Source organism: Oryza brachyantha, chromosome 5, assembly GCF_000231095.2.
Source record: "Oryza brachyantha chromosome 5, ObraRS2, whole genome shotgun sequence".
NCBI classification, from domain to species: domain Eukaryota; kingdom Viridiplantae; phylum Streptophyta; class Magnoliopsida; order Poales; family Poaceae; genus Oryza; species Oryza brachyantha.
The window spans coordinates 10,820,522-10,831,123 of record NC_023167.2 but is presented as its reverse complement, the minus strand read 5'-3'; the positions used below and the strand labels follow the sequence as shown (position 1 = coordinate 10,831,123).

General features: G+C 41.7%; 1 protein-coding gene across 1 annotated transcript; it reads left to right on the top strand.

The window, feature by feature from the left end:
* Positions 1 to 8,391: 8,391 nt before the first annotated feature.
* Positions 8,392 to 10,173, top strand: LOC102711808. The gene is made up of 3 exons (XM_015837081.2): positions 8,392 to 8,730; positions 9,106 to 9,423; positions 9,577 to 10,173. Exons 1-3 carry the CDS (start codon positions 8,392 to 8,394, stop codon positions 10,171 to 10,173), a joined length of 1,254 nt encoding a protein of 417 aa, XP_015692567.2.
* Positions 10,174 to 10,602: the final 429 nt, after the last annotated feature.

Sequence of the window (10,602 nt, the reverse complement as noted above, 5' to 3'; positions counted from 1 at the left end):
GCCCATGCGCACGTCGGTTCTGAATGGCAATCAACGCGAGAGAGAAGAGAGCCCGAGAGGAGAGGGGAATCGAGGTGCGGAGATGACGACGACGACGGGTTGACGACGGTGGCGGCGGCGGTGGATCTCCTGCGGGGTGGAGCTGTTGGGGGACACCCTGTGTCATAGCTGTGGAGGGGGATTCGATGATATGGTGCACAGTCTGCCGTCAGGTAAGTAACTGTAATATATTTCCTTATTATTCTAGTGTTTCATAGATAGGGAATAATGCGCCAACAAATCTTTGATTTACTCCAGATATGGGAGGTGGGACTCAACAATTTGAAAAAAAAAAGTCCAGTTTTTAGTTTTTTTTTTATAAGAAGAGGAAGAATCACCGTGTTTGGTTCAACCCCTGTGACGTGACGGAGAGGTTCATCCACCACCTATAGATGCAGCGGCCAACAGCGAGGACAATGGGAATAGATAGAGCACCACCTCCATCGCTAGCCATGTCTATGTTCACCACAAATAAAGTCAATATTTCCATATATTTAAATACAAAGAAGATATGTGCGTGGCTTTGGCCCATATTTTTATTATAATAAAAATTTTGATTTACATTTTAAAAATAATATGAAAATCTGGACCGACCGTTCATCCCTGAATTTTCATTTCATTTAACGCAACTTAGTAATTCAGAGATGCCAGGGATATATAGGTCGGGTCAAGTGTCAACGGACAGCTATGGGCATGCAACGGAGAGCTTGATCAGAAGCATTAGGCTGCGTTTAGTTCCCAAAATTTTTACAATACATATCATATCGACGAGTATGGCCACATATTTGAAGTATTAAACATAGTCTAATTATGAAATAAATTCTAGATTTTGCCTGAAAACCGTGAGACGAATCTTTTGAGTCTAATTAATCCGTTATTAGCACATGTTAGTTACTGTAGCACTTATGGCTACTCATATACTAATTAGGCTCAAAATATTCGTGTCACGATTTCCCCCATATCTACATAATTAATTTTTATGTTCATGTATATTTAATGTTTCATTTAGATATCTAAAGATTTGATGTAATATTTTTGGGAACTGAACATTATGTTAATTGGTTGCTTGCTTGGAGCTTCTCTTGACGTTTGCCAAAGGGTTGATGTAATAAACTTGCAAGGCAGCTGACAAGTATATATGTCATATAATACCAATTAATTTTGTGAAAAATGTAATGCTCCCCAAGGAGAACTGTGGTTAACTATAATTTTCTCCTCACAGTTTAGGGTAGTTTACTAAATTTTAGTTGCCTTCGGGAATACTGCATCACTAATAACAGAAAAGAGGAATGTGCCTGAAAAGTTTAGGCCTATATAGCAAGTATCCGAGCTGTTTATATATATCGGGCCGAAATGAACACCAGAAATCCAGGCCCAAGCATGGTGGAGCCTGCAAATCCGAGGCTGGCCGAGATTGAACGGCCCAATGCTTTGAAACTTCGGGGAAAAAAAATCATCCTTCTCTTACAATTGCCGGGGATTTTTCCTGTATAAACTACTCCTCCATTTCATAACTTAAGATGTTTGACATTTTCTGCTATAATTTTTAAACATTTGTCTTATTTAAGAAACTATAAAAATATCATTTATTTTACTTGTGACTTACTTTCTTATCGAAAGAACTTTAAGCACGATTTATTATTTTTTATATTTATACTAAATTTTTGAATAAGATGAACGATCAAACGTTAAAAAAAAAATAAAATATCTTACATTTCAGAACGGAGGTAGTAGCAAAGAACAGTAATACTTGATCTTGGGTGTGAAAATTCTATCTCCACCGCTGCCAGCACTGACTAGTTAGTTAATTACTCCCTCCGTAAGTCTGTATATTAATAGATGTTGTTATTGTTTTATTTAACATATATTGTCTTAATTAAAGATTTTATGCAAATATACAAAAATATAAATTATAATTAAAATAACTTAGTAATACATCCATCATAAAAAAATAAATGATAATTATCTAGGAATTTTAATAAGACGAATAGTCGTGCGAAAAAATCAATGATATCATTTATTAAGATATGGAGGGAGTAGTTCTATAGATCGCCTCTCGAATTTAATGTCATATGTACAGAAGTATATAGTTTTCATTTATAGTGTATATACGTATGTATCTTTAATTTATAGTCTGGGAGTAATGTAAAGTTTGTTAGTTAGTGCATGTTTATCATTCTATCGTTAATTGTTTTATAAACATTTATCAATATAGCTTTAGTTTATAGTCCATGAGTAATGTAAACTTTTTACTACTACTTGTTATTCCAACATTTCAATTTTTTTAAATACCTATAAAAAGTCATATATTTTTTCATCTCTTGTATTTCATAGAAAAGAACAAATGAAACTAAGGCTAGTACTGATGTACTAGTATAAGAGAATTCATTGCTTAGTTGCTACGGTCGATTGAAGCTGTAGTCTTGTAGTAATACAATAAGGCTATATATGCATGTTCTTTTTACAAAAAAGATAAAAGATCGTATGATTCTTTGCTAGCTATTTAATGCTATAAACAATAGAGTTAATTATTGTAACGTTAAAATTTTAATTTAAAAATATAAGATAATTAACTCTTTCTATAAACTTTTATAAAATGCATAGCACTTCAGTAAACTTCGGTAAGAGCATCCCCAACAGCTTATCTAAATTTGGTTCTCTATGTCTTAGTTTGGATGATCATCTAAAACAGTTTCATCCTCTATATATTTGTGTGCTCCAACAGATCATCCATATTAGAGTATCTATATTCTAGTCTATTATATTTTATTGATACATGTAACTACTATACATTTGTTTTATGTTTTATAGTGGTCAAAGTGGGGACATTTGAGTTTTAGATGATGGAGAGAAAATATCTATATTTAGATGTTCTCTCTCCTGATAAAGAGGACATCTAAAAATAGAGGATGGAATAGATGTTCTGTTGGAACAGTATTCTTATCTTCGATCCTCTATTTTTAGAATAGATGATAGGATAAAAGAGCTGTTGGAATGCTCTAAACGGACGTGTAAAAGCTAAAAAAAAAAAAGGTGTAAAAGAATACAACCTCTGCATTCCCAAGGCATGCAAAGCTAACAAAACTGTTGACGCAGAGGCGTCCTGAGGCCCCTGCACTCAGCTCCCTCGCTTGTTCTTGGTTGTCAAAACAAATATACATACAAATGTACCCCGTTCGTTTTGGATGAGCATGCTGCTAATTAAGCTGATCTTCCGCACATAAAACGTGTATTATTAGAGCAATGCAAGATTAATTGATCTTTTTAATATAACAATGTTGAAAATTGGATTTATTTAATTGTTTAAAAGGAACTTCTACATACAATCAGTAAGTAGTTTTGGATACAAATATATATGGCTATGGAATGTCATCAGAAAGAAGTAAATACACTACTCCCTCTACTTTATTATTATATAATATGATGTTGGTTTAGATCAAAATTGTACTAACCAACATCATACAGATAGAAAAAAGCATAGCGTATTAATATTTAACTATAGTAAATCTTGTTATAACATTCTTCTTCCCTCCTCTAACATGAACTGGCTATAGTGTTTGTCGCATCAATAGTTAATTACTCAATGTGCATGCATGCATACAGAAACAGAGGTTGGATGGAAGGAAAATATATAACTTAAGCACTACTACTAATTAGGGCACAAGTGTAAATAAAAGTGTCTACTACCAAAATTGCTGCTAAACATTCGAAGTATGTCTATAGATCAAAATTATACCACTGCATCCACCCTTTATGCAGGTTAGTGGTACATATACATTTTTCCTTTAAAAAAGATAAGTTATCATGCATGCTGCCTGCAGTAAAATTAGATATCTCTACAAGATTAGTACTATCTCCGCTTCATAATGTAAGATGTTTAACTTTTTTGGTTATAATGTTTGACCATCATCTTATTTAAAAATTTAGTATAAATATAAAAAATGATAAGTCATGCTTAAAGTTCTTTTGATAAAAAAGTAAGTCATAAAACAAAATAAATGATATTTTCATAATTTTTTTGAATAAGATAAGTTATCAAATATTGTAAGTAAAAAAGTCAAATATCTTATATTATGAAATGGATGGGTTACATTATGAAACGGATGGGGTAGACTATAGGAACCTCGATCATGTACATAAAACAAATAGTCAACGTAATGCGGTGAAGACGATGATGATGGTGAAGATGATTTAGGGATGGATGAATGGATGGGTGGATGGAGGAGGTGAGAAGGCCATGGTGGAGAAGGGGAGCACGTGCAGTGTACACGTATATATAGTGCAATTCACCATGACCAAGCTAGCTCGCATGCGTTGCTAGAGCTTGGCCGGTGTTGAAGCTGCACGTACCCTGCTTCTCCAACAGGAGCCTACTCACCTACTAGCTCGCATTGCAGTCGATCGAGAGGAGGAGGAAGACGAAGAAGAAGAAGAAGCTGCTAGCAATGCAAGCATCAGGGAGCTAGCAGCTTCAGGTGTAGAGAGATGGATATAGATGGGGAGATCGAAGGCCAGGCTTACGCAGAGGTGAGAGATCGATCGATGTGCGAGTATATGCATGCCTTGCAGCTGCGTGCTGGCCGGGTTTATATATAGCCTGATAGCCACCACAAGATAGCTACGGTTTCATCGACATCATATCGAAAACATATTCATTGCAGGCTCTCTATCTCTCTCACACTTCTGAGAGAGAGAGAGATGTGGAGTGTTGGAGTGAGTTTGGGGAAAGCGTGCGTGAGCTCATTTCATCGAGTATGGTGCAATGGCCTGGTTGACTACCGCTACTCTTCCCTTTGGCTTTGGGGGGTTACCTTGGATCTGCATCTGCGCCATGGACGACATGACCGGTTTCTTGCCTTCTTTTTAAAATTTACTTGTGCCATCATCGATCATGCATTTGCACTCTCGAGCTAGTGTTGCTCCATCCGGCCACTCTATTTTCATCGTTAATCGATCGCCGATGAGGTTATCTTCCAGAATCATATGATCATAAGAGTAAAACAACGCCATTTTGATATATCATATTCGCAAGCATTGTATATCTTCCGGTATGTTCTTCAAAACCATGCCAGAGGAAAACATATCACTAGTACATATACCACATAACGTATCAGTCCGTAGTGATAATATATCACTGTGCTGTTGATTTTTATGCCAGCAAATTTCGATATGATTTTGTAATCATTATAGTCAAACATGAACTCATACACATTGATTTAAGAATGTATTCAACTTGCATTCATACTAATTTACTGTAGAAAACAATTATCATCCATCCACTACCATATAACAAAAAAAAACCAGCACTGATAACACTAATACTAGGCTTCCGTGCATCCAAATAAAGAACTACAAAGATCAGCAGTTTTGACATGTACGAGCACTACACTGCGACAACACTTTTTGGTTTAGGTCTACTCAAGACTATCATTCCCAAATATGTCTTGCCTTCAAGAGTGTTGAAGTGCCTACTTGGTCACTAAAATTGTGTCGACAACCTTGAACCTTCTTATCCTAGCTAAGTTGTCACCTTGTCATGACTCCTAAACTACCAACGAGACCTTCTTCTCTCTAACCTAGTAGTTGTCTCTACCGATATCTTTGTACCCATTAACCTCATATATACTTCCTCCTCACCCTCCCCGCCTCTTGAGCGCATTGCAGATTTAAAGCCTTAATTAGGGCACACTAGCGTAGAACGACTTATTTGTGCTAGGTCTATACTAACATTTGTGCCAGGGATATCTCTATACCCGTTACAAATTGGGAGCCAAGCCAAATTTTCAGATATATAACCGGCATAAATGAGCACAGCATTTGTGTCGGGTGATGTTAACAACTGTTTCAACTCGTTGCTCTACCGACCATTCTTTTAAAATAATTAAAGAAAATATCCGGCACAAACATGTGTTCGTTTGTGCCAAGTCGTGACTATACCCAACACAAATAATCATATATTTGTGCCGGTTGTTAATATGAGCACACGGGCTACACCGTTCCAGAATTATCAGTGAAGAGTATATGAAAGCCGGCACTAATGTCCCAAGTTCCGACCAATACGTGTAGTTCCGTTGCAGTGGCATATATATGGGAATTTAACTATTTGCCTCTGTTAGAATTGTCATCTTTTCAAATACCATCTTTAAAATTGCTCTTACACAGTTGTTATTGGAGAGAGACTTTTTCTTAGATATTTGCCACTTTCTGCCTCCGTGGCATACCACCATGGCGCTGCCTCCGTGGTTGCGGAATTAGCGGCGGAATCAGCTAGCTTTGTGGTGCTGCATGGCTTGATTAGTGAGTAGAGTTAATTTGGCAGTGAGTAATGAGCCAATAATCTGCGTTTATTTTTGTTGCGGTGCACTGTACGCTTCGTTCTTGGTCGGCTGCCTGCCTGCCATACCCGTAGCGGACATGGTTTTCGAGTTTGCTTCCTAATCCTATCAGGTTGGGATTAGTATACAATTAATTAATTATTAATTATATAAAATTGAAAAAATAAATTAATATGATATTTTAAAATAACTTTTTTATATATTTTTTTTAAAAAATACATCATTCAGCAGTCATGCACATCGAAAAAAAGAGAAATCTGGATATAGCGTCACTGTCAGATCGCGCATTTCATATGAAAATGTTACGTGTAACAAGATACTGTTACAAACTTTTTATTTTTTAACGGTATTACAAACTTTTTATTTTTTAACGGTATTACAAACTTAAAAAGACTTACATGCGAACAAAGCTATATGTGCTCTCACCTCGTGGCTATTTATTGGCCCACTACTCACTGCCAAATTAACTCTGCTCACTAATCAAGTCATGCAGCACCACAAAGCTAGCTGATTCCACCTCTAATTCCGCAACCTGGAGGCAGGGCCACGGAGGCAGAAAGTGGCAAAAAATTAAGAAAAAGTCTCTCTCCAATAACAATTGGGTAAGAGCAATTTTAAAGATAGCATTTGAAGAGATGTCATTTCTAATTTCTAATAGTGGCAAATAGTTAAATTCTCCGTGTGTGTATATATATATTTATGATCTGTTCCGAGCCATAATCTGCCTCGTGATGTACTTAGACGTACCGTACGTACGTGGCACATCTTACACGTACGACGTACGCTGAGTCAGTACTGAAGTAGTGATGACACACCGTGTGGCATGCAGCAGAGCAGAGGCAAACCTATCGTTGGATTTCTCTAATGATTCGTCGCAGCAGCTATAGCGGCAGGCATGCAGGAAGCTCGCAGCAGCTTTTTTACGTACTCCAGAAGCCGGATAGGAGTACTAGATTTCAACTGCAGATACGATGCTGGTGGCATGACCTCTGTCTCCATGGGCCATGGCTGATCATATATATCGAAGCTGTGAAGCAACCATCGAATATATGCGCACTACTGTGCTCCTTACTCGCAATGATGGTACAGTGGTCCGTCATCTTAGCTACGTGGCCGCTTAGATCAAGTTTAATAGTATACCCAACTGCTACATGTGATTTATCTGGAACAAAACATATACTAACATGTTTTACCTGTCATACATACATTATATCCTAGAGTCTGTACTGCAGCTGGCTATAAGTCTGTAGTTTACTGAGAGCAAGTTCAATAGTGTGGGATACCTATACTGGAGGTATCTGGAGACTATACAAATACGTACGGTCAACGGGGTACTGAATAGAAAGGAGAATATATCTGTACGGTGTCGGCTAGGAATCCGGTATATATCGGATTGCTTGCCGAGTACTTCGGACCCGAGCCGTAACCAAATTAGGATAGATCTTAGTCTTACTAGATTAGGACTCTGTCATATCTGTAACCCTTCCCCCCACTATATAAGTAGTACGGGGTGCCCCCTTGAGGGTAACGGAGATCCATCTGAGAAATACCATCGCCAAGCAGGAGTAAAGTATTATCTTGCCACGTCGGGAGCCTGAACCTAGGTAAATTGTCTCTCTCTTCATCTTAACCATCGAATTCCGAGCTTGGTAGCCACCCTATAAGTTTATTGCCGACACCAAACATCGACAGTTGGCGCGCCAGGTAGGGGGTGCGCTATCTTTCTTTTTCGATCTAAAGCTCTTTTCAGTGAAGTTCGATGGACTTCAACTCGGACATCATGAAGAGTAAGTTCCCACCAGGCTCGACCTTCAAGTTCGGCGGCGTCAGGCTTCAGACCGACCAATTCGGTGCGTTGTCATACACCGACTCAAGCTCCTCCGACTCCGACGAGGAAGTCTGTCGGTTCGAGCCTAACAGAGAGGCATCGGGTCAGACACAGATCCAATCTAGGTTGCATGACACCAAGATGCTTTCTCCTAGTTCAGACCAACGGGCAAGCTAGGGCGTGACCCCGATGGAGGTGGAAATCAATCCCGAGGCTATGCCGACTCCTCTGATCAACACCTCCGAGTCCCGGAGCAGTACCGGAAGCTTCGTGCCGCCCCGAGAAGTCTTCGCTGCCAGCAAGCCGGCGTCGCCTTCCTCTGTAGCCAGATGGCAAGAGGAGGAGGTGGCTCAACTAGCAGAAGAGCACCGACTCAAGGAGGAGAAGGAACGCCAGGAACAAGAAGAAAAGGAACGACACGCAACGCACTCTCACGCCGCGCTACGGATCCAATCTCGCAAGATGAAGCGTGATCTCCTCCAGACCCAGGTCGACGGACATGACGTCTTCAAGACGCCACAGCAGAACGTCCGTGCAGCCGCCGATCTACTCAGCGACATCATCCAGCAGCTCCCATAGCCAGACCTTCCTATGGTGGAAACCATAAACAAAGTCAAGGCCATGGTGACAACTGCTGCGATCCAGTACTCACTCCAGCACACGACAGGTACCCCAGTCGCACGTACGGAGGCTCATTCGTCCAGATCTCCTAGGTCTCGGGCGAATGTCTCTCGGCAGCCGACTGGTTCAAGGCCGCATAGCGAAAGCAGAGCGCGCCGACACTCCCCTGACTCGGCGCGGAGGAGAGACTCCGTCGAGAGGCAACGCCGTATCGACGACGAGATTCGTCGACTAGATCGGCAGCGCTAAGAGCTCAGGGCTGAGAAACGACGCCTTAATCAGGAAAATTCCGTCGACCTCCGCCACAAGCTCGAACATCAACGCCACACCCACCGGGAGGACCGTCAACACGACCGGGACAACCGAAGTCATAGCCAGGCGTCTAAGCATCGGTCACTCGACGGCTCAGATAATGACATGATAGACGGTGTCCCGGCCTTCACCAAGAACTTAAGTCAGTTGACTTGGCCGACTAGTTTCAAGCCCACTAGCATCAAGAAATACGACGACTTCACTGACCCGAAAGTGTGGCTCACGGTATACACCATGGCCATCCGGGCAGCAGGCGGCGACACGAAAGCCATGGCCAAGTACCTACCGGTAGCCTTAGACGATTGAGCTGGACATTGGCTGTCGGGGCTCCCCAAACGGTCCATTGACTCATGGGCAGAGCTTCGCGACCGGTTCATCGCGAATTTCCAGGGCACATACGAAAGGCCAAGGACGAAGTACGACTTGTACCAAGTACAATAGAGGAGAGGCGAATCCCTGCGGGCCTACATCAAACGGTTCTCAGAGGTCCGCAACTCCATCCCTGATATAAAAGATGACGTGGTCATCGCCGCATTTCGAAAAGGGGTGCGTGATGAACCATTCATCGTGAAATTCACTAGGAAGGAGCCAACCATCGTCAAAGATCTTTTCAACATGGCTAACTCCTACACAGCGGCCGCCGATGCGGTGTCCGCATCACGGGGAGATAAACACGAAGAGAAAGGACAGCAGTCGTGCAAAGGAAAGGAAAAGGAGCACAAGAAGGACTCGGACTTGCAAAAACATAAGCCCGAGGAGTTGGTCGCCGTCGCTGACCGACAGCCCATCCAGCGCCCCAAGATGTCTGATTATGACAAAGTCATGAACAGCATGTGCCCTTACCATCTCAAGTCCTCCCACCTGGCCAAAGATTGCTTTGTGATGCGTCACTACGCAGAACAGTTAGCCAAAACCCAGTCGGGGGCCGCCGGGCCGAGCAAGATGAAGCCCGCCGACAAGAAAGATGACGTCGACTTCCAAGATCCGCAGGCCGAGCTAAACCACATCTTTGGTGGCCCGCTCGCGTACGAGTCCTAGCGGAAGCAGAAGCTCGCGTCAAGGGAGATAAACAGCACGACGGTGGACGTCCCCCAGTACCTACGGTGGTCGGAGGTCCCAATCACTTTCGACCGCTTGGATCATCCTGACCGAGTGGCTCACCCAGGGCGGTACCCACTAGTGCTAGCCCTAGTCGTCAAGAGTGTCAAGCTGAAACGCGTTCTCACCGACAAAGGGAGTGCCCTCAACATCTTCTTCACCAAGACGCTTGACGACATGAAGATCCCGAGGTCGGAGCTACGCCCCAGCAATGCGCCCTTCCATGGGGTCATTCCCGGGCCATCGGCAACACCACTTGGGTAGATCACTTTTCTGGTTACCTTTGGGACAAAGGACAACTACCGGACCGAGAACATCTGCTTTGAAGTCGCTGACTTCGAGACGGCGTACCATGCCATCATCGGCAGG

Excerpts from the sequence above, each read along its gene's own strand:
- LOC102711808 (XM_015837081.2), top strand. The coding sequence starts at position 8,392 with ATGGAGGTGGAAATCAATCCCGAGGCTATGCCGACTCCTCTGATCAAC. Across the intron at positions 8,731-9,105 it reads TCAAGACGCCACAGCAGAAC|GAAAATTCCGTCGACCTCCG; the intron begins GTCCGTGCAGCC and ends CGCCTTAATCAG. Across the intron at positions 9,424-9,576 it reads CCATGGCCAAGTACCTACCG|AGGAGAGGCGAATCCCTGCG; the intron begins GTAGCCTTAGAC and ends CAAGTACAATAG.